At 47.8% G+C, this 15,125-nt stretch overlaps 3 protein-coding genes across 5 annotated transcripts; all 3 read left to right on the top strand.

Moving 5' to 3' along the window:
- The first annotated feature begins 3,748 nt into the window (after positions 1-3,748).
- LOC120951635 (zinc finger protein 234-like) lies at positions 3,749-5,207 on the top strand. Its single transcript, XM_040370441.2, has 2 exons — positions 3,749-4,092; positions 4,161-5,207. The coding sequence occupies exons 1-2, from the start codon at positions 3,973-3,975 to the stop codon at positions 5,103-5,105; spliced, it is 1,065 nt and encodes a 354-aa protein (XP_040226375.2). The 5' UTR covers positions 3,749-3,972; the 3' UTR covers positions 5,106-5,207.
- A 93-nt stretch (positions 5,208-5,300) lies between these two features.
- LOC120951636 (small VCP/p97-interacting protein) lies at positions 5,301-6,029 on the top strand. The gene is made up of 3 exons (XM_040370442.2): positions 5,301-5,477; positions 5,622-5,789; positions 5,870-6,029. The coding sequence occupies exons 1-3, from the start codon at positions 5,418-5,420 to the stop codon at positions 5,882-5,884; spliced, it is 243 nt and encodes an 80-aa protein (XP_040226376.1). The 5' UTR covers positions 5,301-5,417; the 3' UTR covers positions 5,885-6,029.
- Positions 6,030-6,227: 198 nt separating this feature from the next.
- LOC120951633 (UTP--glucose-1-phosphate uridylyltransferase) lies at positions 6,228-12,144 on the top strand. 3 transcript variants are annotated; one of them, XM_040370439.2, is made up of 3 exons: positions 6,228-6,518; positions 10,144-10,769; positions 10,857-12,144. In XM_040370439.2, the coding sequence occupies exons 1-3, from the start codon at positions 6,495-6,497 to the stop codon at positions 11,740-11,742; spliced, it is 1,536 nt and encodes a 511-aa protein (XP_040226373.1). In that variant the 5' UTR covers positions 6,228-6,494; the 3' UTR covers positions 11,743-12,144. The 3 variants fall into 3 exon arrangements, with proteins under 3 accessions (XP_040226373.1, XP_040226372.1, XP_040226370.1); XM_040370438.2 differs by lacking the exon at positions 6,228-6,518 and adding an exon at positions 7,363-7,642; XM_040370436.2 differs by lacking the exon at positions 6,228-6,518 and adding an exon at positions 8,481-9,518.
- Positions 12,145-15,125: the final 2,981 nt, after the last annotated feature.

Raw genomic sequence — 15,125 nt, 5'->3', positions numbered from 1 at the left:
ACACACAAATTCACTATCAGCGTAAATACAATTTGTTTCGACTGTTGTTCATTGAACCGTGGCAGTACAGACACAGAGAGGGAGGGTGGTTTTGGTGTATGAATGGCGGTGTGTTAGTTCTAGATCGCAAGAAAGCATCAGCACCAAAATAATTGCGTCATTTGCATGTTTTTTTTTGCCGAAATCTTTCTTTGGAACCAGTACAGTGTGTAACCATCGTAGCAAGCGTTGAGGCCGAATGTGGCTCACGAAATGGGATACATTGTGCGCGGGCTAACGTTTCTTGGGCAAATGCTCAGATTACGATCCATGAATCCGATATGCACAGTCGGTAGCAGCGAGATATGTGCAGCAGTAGCAGTAGGCTTTGCCTGTGGTTGCCAAGAACCGTTGCACCGACTCTCTTCCACAGCACCATTTCTTGCGCAGCAACTTAACGCTCCTCCCGGCTGCGCTGCATAATTGTTTTGCTGCACGCTCAACCGGCGCACAATCGGTTTCATTTTTCGTGCGAATGTTTGCGGAACGTTTCTCAACGGAAGCACTTGACATCGACACGCTGGACATTTTGTCGCGATAGTTGAATTACCACTCACCCTTTCTTCGCTCCTACCCCGCCCGGTAGCCATTACACACACTCTTGCTGATCTGTTAAATGATCTTTCCCAGAGGTTATCAAACGGTCAGCGGAAGGACAGTTTTTGTGAGTGACAGTTCTTTTCCCTACTTTCCTGGTTTTTTTTTGTTCGTGCAGTCTGTGTCCGTTGAAGCGTAATGCGGAGTACAGCAACAAAAAAAAGTGCGCCTACCACGATCATCGCGACAAGTGCGCAAACGATTCTGCATGCGTTGCATCGTCGCCGGCGCGCGCACTCTGGTGGTACGGTACGCGCCCAGAAGCTTTCGACCGCAGCGGAATGTGCGGTACGCGGGTAACGGATGTTTCGAATGGTACGCCCCAGACGTACGCAACTGGCCCTACGACGCACATTCAAATGTTTTCTGCTGTTTTGGTAAAACGTTAAAGCCTACCCAAACAGAAAATGTGGCGCACGAGGCGTAGTTACAGGTGGCATCAGTTTTCTACGAACCGGCGGTGTATGCGTACACTGAACTTGCATTCTGGCGAAATATTATGCCCATGTTTCCGGCGAAGACCCTGTGCCCGTTATGGCCCAAAGGGGGTGGTACACTTTGATTCGGGGAAGTGTAAAATCATTAGCGCTTTGGCGAGCGAATGCAAATGAAAAACTAAATGATTGTACTATTTTCCGATGAAACGATCGTTGCTGGGAGGTGACGCATTAACGCCACTGTAACACCGGCAAAAAAGTGTGTGTTCAACACATGTTTTGCCCGCTCTCGTACAAGGGAACTTATTGCTCTCACCCCTAGCGAGGGTAAAAACACCAACCAACCGAAAGCAATTCGACCCGTCCAACCTATAAATCTTAATCCACGCGCAGCACAAGCGGCAAAGGCTTTGGTCTTGGTTCGAATCGAATAAAGGGGGAAAAACCGTCCCCAAACGAAAGGGAAACTAGTGGCGTGGCGTGGCGCTGCTGAACAAAGAAAAGCCGATGCCGGAAAAACCGCACAAAATGAAAACATGGCGGTGATGTTCGATGGGAAGAAAGTTGGTCTTTTGCGCCGGACGAGCTCAAGACGTGCTGCCGTAGCGGCTAATGACTACCTTTAGAATTTTGGGACTTTCGGGACGATTTACCGCCTCCGCTCCAGATGGTTTTGGGGGGGAATGTGTTCTGCGTACAGAGTTTTCCCGCTTTTCTCCCAGGAACGAGGAGAATCGTTAATGCGCCGCTGTTCCGGTTGCAAGGCCATTCACCTCGCGTGAGAGGTTTTGTGTGGTGGTTTAGTACCCTTTTGTGCGGTTTTGTAATAAGTTTACTGTTACTCACAAAAGAGTGAGCAAATGGTTGAGCCTTGAATAAGTCGCATTGTTAGCTTATATTGGGTAATACAAAGACGAGGATAAAGAAAGCAGTAGACGGAATAGGTCTCCAATGCCGGGACTTAAAGCTAGTGATGGTATTGATTTTTTCTCCTACAAAATTGAAGCTTATCAAACGTCGCGTTAATGGTAAAAAAGACAAATTTAACTTCATGTCTAGCTACTTCTTTCGTTCCACTTCTTTCCCATTCGCCCTATAATAATATTCAAATCAAAGGGTATAGGATAAAGTTTTCGCACCAAAAGAATGAGCGGCAATCATTGCAGGATTTCCCGAACCCGGCACAAAATTACGCTGCTCGCACGTGACTTTCCATCAACAGGGGGTTGTAAATTATAAGTCCCTGTGTGCAAATATTAGCGTTTGAATGAGTGAAGGGGCTGTTGCGCACTGCTTCCTGCATCTTTTCCCCCTGTTAGATTCTTTATATTAAATATTATTTAAAGAAGACAACATTTCCATGTAACAGTATCGTACGCAGTATTTTAATCGTCCTGGCAAAAGCTCCACCAGTCGCCGGCATTGAAGGCATAGGTAATCGCTCGCTCTTTAATTTGTATTCCGGAGCAACCGGTGTGCCGGTCGGCTTGAGGGAAAAAAATAGGATGGAATTAATACCCTTTTCCGTGTGCTTCTCTCACCCGGGTAAAAAGTGAGTCGTCAAGTTCAAGAGGATCCTCCATCGGTCGAAGTATTACAAGTTCATCAACCGTGTACAAAGGGGAGAGAGACACACACACATCGTTTGCCACAATAATAAATGCCGACGCTATGCTTTTGCGTGGTTTTATATTTCCATTCCGGAGGACTCGTCACACCACCAACGAAAGTTTACAGCTGAATGAAAGTTAAGTAGTGTGTTGTGTGTCTGTTTGATAATCTCCTAGACCCTCGTTATGCACCTTAAATAAGGATTAAGGTGGTGTCCCTGTGCCGCGCGCGGTATGGCTCGCATGCGGTCGGTCGGGCGGTCGTTATTAGGAGATTATGCTACCAATATGTACCGACACACACACACACATGTACAATGGCAACTCGTGTCAACTCAGTGTTCGTGTCCGTTTTCGAACCTTGGCAACGCATATCCCACGCTGTTGCCGGCGTCCGGGAGTACATGGGTAAAGCGACACGACGGTACAACAAAAGTGCCGCCTTGAACGGAAGCACACTCTACGTGGGTTTTGTGGCGGTAGTTGTAAAGGTAGCGCTGAGCTGATCTCTTTCGCCGCTGTCTTTTCCCTTCCCATTTGTATGCAGATGTCGATCGGGTTCGATGCGTTTCGAATGAAAGTGTGTCCTGCTGTGACTTTATTAGGATTAAGGCTTAGACAGGCACATAGGTTTAGTTAAATGAGCCTGATACACATAGAGCAGTGTCTGGAAGGGAAGACAAGCAAAGAATTTCATTTAATTTTCAACAACCAACAAGGAGCTTCATACTTTATCGTTGTAGTATATGATGAAACACTACAACTACGCTAAGCAAACGTTCTTTTAAACCCAACATTATGCTCAACACGTGTTGCAAATGTTGTTGATTTCATAGAATCCCGAACATGCTTATCGTCATTGTAAGTTAAGCATGCTTTTTGTAACATATTTGCCAGCATATTTAACATTTGAACAAGTCCATAACAGTCTAAATTTAAAAAAAAAGTATTCAAAACAATTCAAAAACTTATTTTGAATCAGCTGCAACATGATTGTGTCCCAAATGCGCCAAACGGTTGATCGATTCATCGACTTGTTTTCAAATTTCGTCGAGTCTTTGTACAGAACTAAACTACAGGGTGTATCCGCACGAGGGCGCGATGACAGCTGTGGGATTTGTTTGTTATTGTCGTATAAAAAAGGGGAAAACGCACAGAGATGGGTTTTGGGCTGTGAAACTGAAGAAAAGTGGGAAAATAATGGTATAGATATTAAGAACAATTGTAGTTTTTTTTTGCACAATATCAACTCCAGTAGAACCAGTCCAATATCAAAGAAAGGTTATGAAATGGATAATTTTACATCAGCACAAAGCGCATCCAACATTTGTCGTGGGTGTGGAGGCCAGAATGCGATAAAACCACTCTCCGTGTATGGAAATGTGTTTAAGTGGTGCACATCTATCAATGTACGTAACTTTTGTTTTGTATAGATGCATTTGGTACTGACTTTAATACATAACCTTTCTCATTTTAGGTCTCCAGCTCCGATGGACTACCCACCCGAATATGCAATCGATGCTGGGAGATGTTAACGATATCGTACGAATTCAAAGTGATATGCACGCGGACTGACCGACAATGGCGAACGAAGAACAACAGCGACATTCTGATAGAGAGTTTTCCAGTGTTAGAAAATGCCGTGACAGATGATTATGAGCCATTTGAGATAGTAGACGATGTGCAGTTAGAAGAAGTGGTGGAAGAAACAATGTTGCCCGGTACTCCGAAAGAGCCTTTCGATTGTTTGTACAATACCATACCGGAGATAGCAGAGGGCATTGCAATAGAGGTAGAGGAAACCAAAGAAGGTGAATTGTTTAAACCGGAGGACTTGTCGAACGTAGAAAGCTATTCACTGCCAGAATATAAAACTACATTGTTGAAGGTTGATGATTGCAATCAAGTAATCGACCAAGACGCCCGGGAAGAGGTTGAAGAGTTTGTGCTCGAAGACACGGTAGAATATCTGGAGGATACGGGCAAGGAAATGTGTCCGGCACAGGACAGCGCTCCGGAAACGCACAACGAGGATTTATCGATTGAAGTCTTCAAAACCGAACCGAAATTGCCCACCTCGCGTTCGGTACGGCATTCTTGTCCGGACTGTGGCAAGCAATTCTCGTCCAGAACTAACGTGGTACGGCACCAGCATTCACACAGAGACTCAAAACCGTATCAATGCGACATCTGCAAGAAAGAGTTCACGCAAAGCGGTACGCTGAAAACGCACCGATACTCTCACTTCGACATAAAACCGTTCGTGTGTAACGTGTGCGGCAAACGATTTACGCAGAGCAAATCAGTGAAACTTCACCTTCGTTGCCATACCGGTGAAAAGCCATACGCTTGTGATATGTGTAGTGCGGCATTCCGGCAGAAGAATGGACTGCAAAGGCACATGAAGGTGCACGCACGGTGAGAGAAGGTGCATAATAGGGGATGAACTTAATTTATTTGCGATTATTTACGACCACAAGACTAATTACGAAGAGATCTAATAAATTATTAACGTACAAACCAATTTTCTTTTTATAATTCGTCTTTCGAATTCCGTCGGAAAGAAATGTCCTTAGATTTTCGAGATCGCTGCAGCGCAGTAGACGTGAAGTAGTCGATCCAGCAGTGTAGCTCTGTGTGGAAAAAGTGCCATTATTGTTTTGTTTACCTTTTCCGACAAAGAGACAACGAAAGCCTACAAGTGTTTCGTGATTTTGTTGCAAAGATTTCCGCAATGGGATTGTGCTCTTCGTGTTTTCGTGGATCTACTGAGGAATTGCTTACACCCGATGTAGTAAGTGTGCTATGCGGTACAAGTATTTGGTACCCACTCTGTACGAAGGAAAATCGTCCCTGCAGCGCAACATACTCCGTCCAAATGTGAAAGCTACGTTGCCATAGTTTCTAATGTTTGTCTAATGCTTCCCACCCCCAATAGGAGGTACGACGTCAGCAGCAGCGTGAAGCGGCGGAACGGCGACGAATAGAGCAGGAATCGCGTGGCATCAAGGATATGGATAAAGTTCGCCGCCAGCAGCAACGAGCGATGGAGCAAGAACGCCGTGAGCAAGAGGCCAGTCGTATGGGAGGACAACCTACCTTGAAGGTACAAATCAGGTCAAAATGATTCATTCGGTTATTTTGAAGTATGACTGGTTGATTAATCAATTTCACTCTTACTTTCAGTGGCAACAAGATTAAACACTTTCTGGAACGTTAATCCTATGAGATTGGAAATTGAACAAAAAGAACCAATTTTAAATTTTCTGCCTGTTGTTATCCTGTGTGTGTGCGTATCAGTACCGTGTATTTATGTTTTGTACTTTAATAAACGATAAAAAGTGAACCGAAGCCTTCCTCCAAACACTGCTGAGAAATACGGTTCCAGCTAATTCCAGTCCGATAAAACGTACGAAACAGCCCTCCCTCAGCTGTATTCCGGTGTTGCGTTTGTGCGCGCCTGAAAGTTGACACCGTGTATCGTGCTCGCGTACTGACTTGACACCCGTCTCTGCTGCACTGGGAGCTGTCAAATTTGTTTTAGTTCCCCAGTTTTCGTCATTGTTTGTGTGGGCGCGAGCTATCGAAGAATCGGCAGCAAGTGGTCCGTAATTCGCTGGTCGCATTTCGAGAAGACAAGATATTTGGTGGCAGAGATCCGGACCTTTAGCCGTGGCCGGTGAAGGTTCAGTGAATTGTTGCCGCAAATAGTACGTGCCTACTGTGTTGCAGTTGTATTGCCAGAAGGGCGGAAGTGATTCGATACCCGGTACTACTGCCCGGTGTGAGCCCTAGTGACAAACCGCTGAAAATGCTGAATATTCCCAACGAAAAGGTAAGTTGATAAGATAAGCCATCATCTGATGTTCGCAAGGGGGACTTGGATGGGATGCTTGCCGCTGGATGGAGCTTTTGGGCGTAATTTGCATCCAAACAGAGCTGTTGCAGCTAGCACAGATCGTAGCAGCCAGTTCGGTAACCTTGATCGACCTTGGCCATCAACGTAAGTGCAGCTAGCCCCCCGGGATTGGTTGTAATCTTCACAGGTGAATAGAATGCTATAAATCGCTTCATAAATTGTGCAGCCGGAAAAGCAAACAAAACAAATAAACAGTTTGAGAGTTGCATTCCTCACTCCCCGAAGGTACCGTACGACCTGCTGCCCGCCCGTCCGGTCCCGCTTTCATTCAAAAGCATTTACAGCCCGGTACGAATAATGTGTACATTTGTTTGCATAACACTCTAAGCCTCCATCAAGCCGAATAATGGCGTACTTGTTCTTTTGCGCTGGTGTGGATTTAATCACACTCGGAATAATCAATCCATCCGATACAACACTCTCCTGTCTGTGTCGGCCAACCCTCCCCGTGCGCGGGTGTCGTATCATTCCGCGTGCCAAAGATTACCAGATTACAGTGACGACCACATTCGCAAGCTATCTGTAAAGTTGCTCAGCTATTTACAAACAAGAGGGTACCGGGGTCCCGCTTCCCGACTTCCCGATCTATCCGTTTTGCGTGCGGAAGGGACCTGGAGCGGAAAGGCACAACGACACAATGATTAGAGAGGGCAAAAGCGGCTGCAGCACGATGATGCGCGTTATCATTCTCTCAAAACCGTATCGCTGGTCGTACACACATGTACGTACGTACCGCGGGGCCCCTGGGAGAGGGCTGTAAGCGGGTTCCGACCTTACTGGAGGTTGCCACACACGGGCCCACTTCAGTCCCATACGGGTCGACGAAGAGGCCACACGCCGCTCCACCAACAGAACAGTTTTCCATCATTCCACGGGGGCGACCGAACTGCCGTTCCGTTTTGAACCATTTTTCGGAGCGTTGTTTTCGTTGTGGCAGTTAGTATCGTGCAGGAAAGATAAACGGGCAGCTAATTGTGAAACATTGTGACACATTCAACCCGCGGTACAGAATGACCGGTGCCATCGATTTGCTGCTGAGCGTAAGTTTCCAACCACACACACACACAGTTAGCGGTTGATCGTGTGAAGATCACATCAACACGACCCTCACCACCGTCGTCGTGGCTCCTCATTGCGGCGCAAATTGACAAAACACATTGGCGCCACGACTAAGTTGTGTTCCCGCGTTCCACCAGCGGACGACCTCTGCCACGGCTAACGACAATGCTTTCCCGATGATGCTGGCAGAGGCTCCGTTGAAGAACAAATGAAAGTCAAACAGCAAGGAGGAGCAAAGAGGGCTTGTGAGATAAGGGAAGAACTTACCATACTCTCCCAACACCACCACCATCACCACCATCACCACCGTTACCGCGCTGGGATGGCTAATCTTTTCCGCCAGTCCAACGCCGCACCAACAATGTGCGCGATCTTTCAAATTTTCGTACAGTTTCGTGTCGATAAACTGAAACAAGGGCACGTGTTGTGTTGGGGGAAGTAATACTATCCCGAATCCGGCCATGAATTCGATAGGGCGCATGTCGCATGATCGTTTGATCAGGTGTGTGTTGTGTGTGTTTCGGTGGAAAAAGGTTCTGTAAAAATACGTTTACGGCCCATTCAAAACGAGCTGTTAAAACATCTATATTGCTGCAATCAGTGTGTGGCTAGAGATATCGCCGATGGGATGACTAGCTCGCGAGACGCTTTGGAGTGGTTCCATGTTTAGTTACGTTTGCATGAAGTAAATTACAACGTACGTCCGCACGAATAATGCACGATCATCATCGTGGCGTAGTGACGATCACGTTGCCGTGGAGGGTTCGCTGTGTAGGTTCGTTATTACCTTTTACCTTTCTAGCTAGCACGCAATGTAATGTAATCGTTGCTCCGTAATAAGGAAGATGCTTTACAACCGTCTGTTTTTATAGCAACGGTGTGATAATCTTATCGTAGTGACAATATTTTACCAACTCGAACCACTTTACAGCACCATAAACAGAAAAGGGCCGTCGTTGTTGGGTCTGATGATATCGATCCGTGTGGTGGTCAGAAGCAGAACAAAAAACGCGTGACACCGTTTGTCCTTGTCCTTGACTCGGCTCGGAGAAGAGGGATCAAGTTTTGTCTGCTCTCTGGTGCTGGTGGTAGCCACCGAAATTCTTAAAACAGGTCTGGCCTGTGCCACACGAAACTGCTCTGTAGAACACATCAATCATTGGCATGATTAGACAGATTGAATAATGTTCTAGATCCACAGACACACAGGCCACTTTCTGTGTGTGGTGATTGTCCGTCCAGAATTTTGCAACGTTGTTGGGTTAGGTTAAGAATGGAAAGGCGATGTCTCATCCAGTTTTGGAAGGGGCCCGTTTTTAAATGAATGAAGTTTTTTGAGCATAGAAAAGCACAAGCTAATTGCGAACAAACATAAAAAAGAAGGAGGGAGTGGTATGCTCGGTGTCTATAAAACCAACCCCGCACGGGCTATCATCACGTCAGTGATCGTTAGATGATCGTGAGCACACAGACCCCAGACCGTCGCTGCATATCGTTCGTTTGTCTGCGCGCTGTCGGTTGCATTCGGGTTTTTTTTGAGCACTCAGAAGCAAGAAGTTGAGCACGCTCCGGAACAATAGCGTGTTGTGCCACGAGTGAGTTCCCACGGGTTTCACATTCAAGAACGCTGGCGTGTTGTAACCTCTCCGGGCGGAAACGTCGAGAAGTTCAAACGACGACAGAACGGAACCATCATCGACCGAGTGGCAGCTGGTAGTGGTGATGCTGGGGCTACAGAATTCGTGCATCGTGCTCAACGCCAAGGCAGTCAACAGTGATGGCGGTGGTGGCGTGGCCGATGGGGGAAAAGTGCATTTTAAAATGCTCAATCCATGTGCCGACATTGGGCAGCAGCAGGTTCGTTGCGTTAAAACGGCGCGATCGCGGATAAGCGGGAACGTGTTGAGAGAGTGTGTGAGATGGAAAGAGAGATTTGTTTACTTACTACCAACAACCGTGCACAATTATGCTAAGGTCTTTTCTGACCTCGACACACGAGTGTGAGTCCGTGAAATGAGTTGAGCAAAACTGTGGCGCGAAATGATTGCTTCTTAAATTCAATGTTAGGCGCAGTTCTAATGGCGTTTAAACGGGTTTGCATTGCGATCTGACACGATCGTGTGCGTATGTGATCGGCAGAAAGATTAACTGTAATCAGTTGTTTGTGTGTTTGTTCGTGTGTGTGTGTATCGTTAAATGTAGAAACACGTGATGATCGGTTTGGTTCCATTGCGGAACACCGGACACAGTTTAATAATAGCTGGCCTATTAGGCGTTCCCAAGGTCAGGCGGAACGGTGTTGTTGTGTCGTAGTCAAAATAGGAATAATTGCTTTGATAATGTCGCGCGCATCATGTCACAACAAAGCTCATCCGTCTTTACACGTTACTGTTGTTATTGTGATCACATTTGTACGATAATAAGCAACTAATGGGGTTTTTTGTCTTCTCTTCTCCACCACCCCGGTCATTGACTTTTGTAGGTGCGCGGACACCAGCGCATACCGTCGGACACGAAAGAGTTCCACGAAGCGACGAAGCGCGATGCCCTGATGCGCCTCAAGAAGGACCTGGACCATCTGCTGGAAACGGTCGAGGAGTCGCGCAAAACCGGCGTGCAGAAGGAGATGTGCGGATTCGAGGCCCTGTACCACCGGTTCCTGCAAGAAGATGGTCCGTCGGTCGAGTGGGATCGCATCGAGAAGCTGCCGGAGGAGGCGGTGAAGGACTACTCCACGCTTAAATTGCCCCAGGAGGCGCACATTCGCGACATGCTGGACAAGCTGGTCGTGGTGAAGCTGAACGGTGGTCTCGGCACGTCGATGGGATGCCACGGGCCGAAGAGTGTGATTCCGGTGCGCAACGATCTCACCTTTCTCGACATGACCGTGCAGCAGATCGAGTTTCTGAACAAAAAGTACAACGCCAACGTGCCGCTGGTGCTGATGAACTCGTTCAACACCGACGTCGACACGGAGAAGGTGATCCGCAAGTACAAGGGCTTCCAGGTGCAGATCTACACATTTAACCAAAGCTGCTATCCCCGCATCAGCCGGGACTCGCTGTTGCCGATTGCGAAGGATTTTGACATCGAGAATGATATTGAAGCGTAAGTGAGAGAGAGGGAGAGGCGGACGGAGACAATGAATGTGGCGGGGCATGGTTGTTCATTCGATGTGTGGTTCTCTTCCTACAGATGGTACCCACCCGGTCACGGTGATTTCTACCAGTCGTTTCAGAACTCGGGGCTGCTGCGAAAGTTCCTCGAGGAGGGGCGCGAGTACTGCTTCCTGTCCAACATCGACAATCTGGGCGCAACGGTCGACATCAAGATACTGAACCGGCTCATTGGCGACGACCGGCAGGGCGATAAGCCGATCGAGTTCGTGATGGAGGTGACGGACAAGACGCGTGCCGACGTGAAGGGCGGTACGCTGATCCACTACGAGAACAAGCTGCGCCTGCTGGAGATTGCCCAGGTGCCGAAGGAGCACGTGGACGACTTCAAGTCGGTGAAGACGTTCAAGTTCTTCAACACCAACAACATCTGGGCCCGGCTGGAGTCGATCGAGCGGGTACTGAACGCCAAGACGATGAACATGGAGATCATCGTCAACAACAAAACGCTCGACAATGGCATTCGCGTGATCCAGCTCGAGACGGCCGTCGGTGCGGCGATGAAGTGTTTCGACGGTGGTATCGGCATCAATGTGCCGCGATCGCGCTTCTTGCCGGTGAAGAAAACGTCCGACCTGCTGCTGGTCATGTCCAACCTGTACAGCCTGAAGTACGGCTCGCTGGTGATGTCCCCACAGCGCATGTTCCCCACCACCCCGCTGGTGAAGCTGGGCGACAATCATTTCAGCAAGGTGAAGGAATTCCTCAGCCGCTTTGCCAATATTCCCGACCTGATCGAGCTGGACCATCTGACCGTGTCGGGCGACGTGACGTTCGGGCGGGGGGTCTCGTTGCGTGGCACGGTCATCATCATCGCTAACCATGGCGACCGTATCGATATTCCGGCCGGTGCAATCCTCGAGAACAAGATCGTGTCCGGCAACATGCGCATTCTGGATCATTAAGGAAAGGGAGAGCGAGCGTGAGAGGAGAAGAGGAAAGTGCACAAGCAACATGGATAAAAGACAGGCCAGTTGGACGATACTCAGGAGCGATACAAGCGCAAAGTGTGTGAAACATGCGATAAACATTATCTTAAATCGGTTGGGAAAGCGGTAGATTGTAGTTCTGGAAGAAAGCAATACACGTAACACGTTATGCAAGAAAACAGTTTTCAAAAAGACGGATACGAAGCTCTCATGTTGGTTTGGTTGACTAATGTAGCACAAGTTTTTGAGAGTTGAAAACAGATGTGGATGTGTGTGTTTTTGAGGGGTTTAATTATCGTTATCATGGAGGGAGAGCCTACCCGAGCGGGGGGAGTCTTTTCGTTTAATGATTGTTTGAATAAAAAAATTACCACACCACCCGCTGCGCAAATTCGAGCAGTTTTCTGCGTAGTTTTTTGCGTAGTTTTGCGTCAAAAAATACGCAAAAAAATACGCTAGACTTCAGCCAAAACTACGATAGCCGGCGTATTTCTTGCAGTTTTTAGGTGCGGAACGAGCGCCATCTGCTGAAGGAATGGATGAACTATTTCAGACGGCGGAGCAAAAAAACGGCCGAAAAATTCAAAAAATATTGGGGCTCATTCCATTCCTTCCTCCTCTTCCTCTCACTCCCTTTCCCCTCCCTGCCTTGCCTTACTTGCGCTTCAGCCCGTGCCTTTCGCCGTCAGCTGATTGTGTGTATGCGTTGGTATATATGTACATTGCGGTTGTGTATTGTATTTGGTGGATGTTAGCATTTATTTATTCGTGTGTGACCTTGACGATGCGGGAGGAGCTGGTTCATTTTGGGATTTAAAGTGTTATCGGTGTATTGATGGTTTATTTTATTTCGTGCCGCTGCTGATGAGGCCATTTAATGCCCGTGCCAATCGAGGGTGAAGAAGCCAATTTCAAACAAGCGTACGAGAACGTCTAACACTGATCTAATATTTTTTTAAATCTGAACATGTTTGATGCTTCAACGACCTTCCAAAGATCATGTAGCACGGTGTATAGTGGCAATAAAAAATATTTTTTTTTTCAATGTGCCGGAATTTGTCTCGAGTTTTCTGGCCACGACACACACACACGGACACACACACAGCGCGGGGAAAGTGATCGTCCACTCTATCATGCCGCGATCCCCCTTCCCTCCCGGTGCTTTGGATGAGGATGCGCTACAAGTTAAGCCAGCAATTCTACCGATAAGGTAGCGGAAATCGATCGTGCGTGTACGCGCGTTCGGGGGTGCGTTCTCGCGTACGCGCGTGCATGCGTGCGTGCGAGTGTGTGTGTGTGTGCGTGCGGGAACCCCAAAACTGTTTGATTCTGATGCGTGCATTGTCACCGGCTGCGTCTACACACTCCATGCATTCTCAGAAAACGCACTGTACGCCGCCCGGTCGATTACCGCTACCTAGGAGACAATACAACCATTTAATTGGCACCACCATCTTTGCGACCAGTTCTGCTGTTGGGGGTATTAAAAAGACAAACGATCGAAGCAAACGTGCATGTGATATGTTACACATTTCTTTCCAATTCCGCTAGCGGACGCAAGTGGAAACAAAACTTGAATTGAATTCATACAAAAGAGAATTTTGGTTTGGTTTATTACGCGCGTATGATACTGCACCTGTCCGTCCAGAATCTGGTGGCTTGTTGGTTTTGAGTCGGTATCATGACGCCGTGCCTTGGAATGGGTTCGGATCGGTAGGTTCATGTTTTGGTCGAGTGCATTCCGTGCATTTGTCGCGTCACAGCGGTAACACGGCAGCAACAAAGATAAGCCAATCTCTTCTCCGGGTGTGGGCTGTTATGCTATGTTATTCCTCTTCTTCTTATTATTATTATTGGCGTAATGGCCTACGCGATCATGCCGGCCTTTTCAGGACTTGAGTACCACGTAGCCGGATAGTCACCTCTTGCTACGGCGGACGGTTCATACGCGGTTAGAACCCACGACGGGCATGCTGTTAAGATGTGCGGAATGATGGCGGTGCCGCGGGCCCGCTCCTATCCAGCGGGCAACTTGCATACTGCCACACTGTATCCTGCCCGATGCATACGCTGCAGGCAGGGGGAAGGATGCAGCTCCACAATAAAAAAAAACACCGTCATGAACACCTTCCTTTCTTTGACCGATGGATCATAACATTCCGGAAGAAAACACATTCGGCGACAGTTGTGCACACACACGCACACTCACACCCATGCGCATACGACTCAGCATATCTGTGCAATCTACAACATATAAAAGGAAAATCATAGTGTCTCATAAACTTAAGCTTTATGTAATTTGGTTTAAGCTTTCCTATGCACGGCCATGGCCACCTGTGCTGCGTGCGCTACTTCGAAATAGGGTTCTGCGCGTTGCTCAGCCAACCCTCCAGCGTGAGATAGCGATTCCTTAGTCATTTTTACATTGCAGCGATTGAACTCATTGCGCTTTTTTGGTTTGATTTGTGAAAAATCAAATGCAGCGCCGCAATGTTTGTTAACGGTTTTTTTTAAGCGCCACAACAGCTCGCGAGCATTGACCACACGCGTGAAAGAGATAGCGCTATGGAGGGAAAAAGCACGGACGACGGCTGACAGCGATTGGCCGTCTGACGCACCAACACATCCAAACATCCACATCCTTCAGCAGCGTGCTCAGGCGAGGGGTAGGAAGCGGAGCCAGGGACGGGTAGCTCGAAACGCTGCTCGACAAATTTGCCGTTGGAGGAAAAAAGAAGGCCTGAGAAAATGCGCGAAAGGGGATGATTTCTTCCGTCGCTTTGCACAGGGGGGGGTAGGAAGCGGAGCCAGGGACGGGTAGCTCGAAACGCTGCTCGACAAATTTGCCGTTGGAGGAAAAAAGAAGGCCTGAGAAAATGCGCGAAAGGGGATGATTTCTTCCGTCGCTTTGCACAGGGGGCATTGAACGCTTTAACTGTTTTGTTTGGATATACTTTGCAGTGCGATGTACAGGGTCTTCTTCTTCTTCTATATTTGGCATAACGTCCTACGCGGACATGCCGGCTTATACAGGCTTTCGAGGCTGAATTCATTACCACGTAGCCGGTTAGTAAATCCTTGCTACGGGGGGACGGTCCATTCTAGGATTGAACCCATTGCGGGCATGTTATTGATTCGTTCGAGTTGACGACTGTACCACGGGACCGCCTCAGGGATGTGCAGGGTCTTATAAAGCTTATCGTAATTGCGATTTTTATAAAAGAAAATTGAACCATTCACTGTAGGGCAATTTCTATTCCAGCTGCCGAACAAAAATTGCTTCGTTAAAACTGCTCGAACTGGGCTGGCTCATTCGAGCAAACTGATCGTTAACGGGTAAACGTCAAAATCCGCGCACT

This window comes from Anopheles coluzzii, chromosome 2 (genome assembly GCF_943734685.1).
Source record: "Anopheles coluzzii chromosome 2, AcolN3, whole genome shotgun sequence".
In the NCBI taxonomy this organism is placed as follows: domain Eukaryota; kingdom Metazoa; phylum Arthropoda; class Insecta; order Diptera; family Culicidae; genus Anopheles; species Anopheles coluzzii.
Note: the sequence above shows the minus strand (reverse complement) of the source record. Positions and strands in the feature narration are given on the sequence as shown.

Bases quoted from the DNA above. Each gene is read 5' to 3' on its own strand.
- LOC120951633 (XM_040370436.2), top strand. From the start codon at position 9,384: ATGCTGGGGCTACAGAATTCGTGCATCGTGCTCAACGCCAAGGCAGTC. The intron at 9,519-10,143 runs GTTCGTTGCGTT...TGACTTTTGTAG, and splicing joins CCGACATTGGGCAGCAGCAG to GTGCGCGGACACCAGCGCAT. The intron at 10,770-10,856 runs GTAAGTGAGAGA...CTCTTCCTACAG, and splicing joins ATCGAGAATGATATTGAAGC to ATGGTACCCACCCGGTCACG.
- LOC120951635 (XM_040370441.2), top strand. From the start codon at position 3,973: ATGGATAATTTTACATCAGCACAAAGCGCATCCAACATTTGTCGTGGG. The intron at 4,093-4,160 runs GTACGTAACTTT...TTCTCATTTTAG, and splicing joins AGTGGTGCACATCTATCAAT to GTCTCCAGCTCCGATGGACT.
- LOC120951636 (XM_040370442.2), top strand. From the start codon at position 5,418: ATGGGATTGTGCTCTTCGTGTTTTCGTGGATCTACTGAGGAATTGCTT. The intron at 5,478-5,621 runs GTAAGTGTGCTA...CACCCCCAATAG, and splicing joins AATTGCTTACACCCGATGTA to GAGGTACGACGTCAGCAGCA.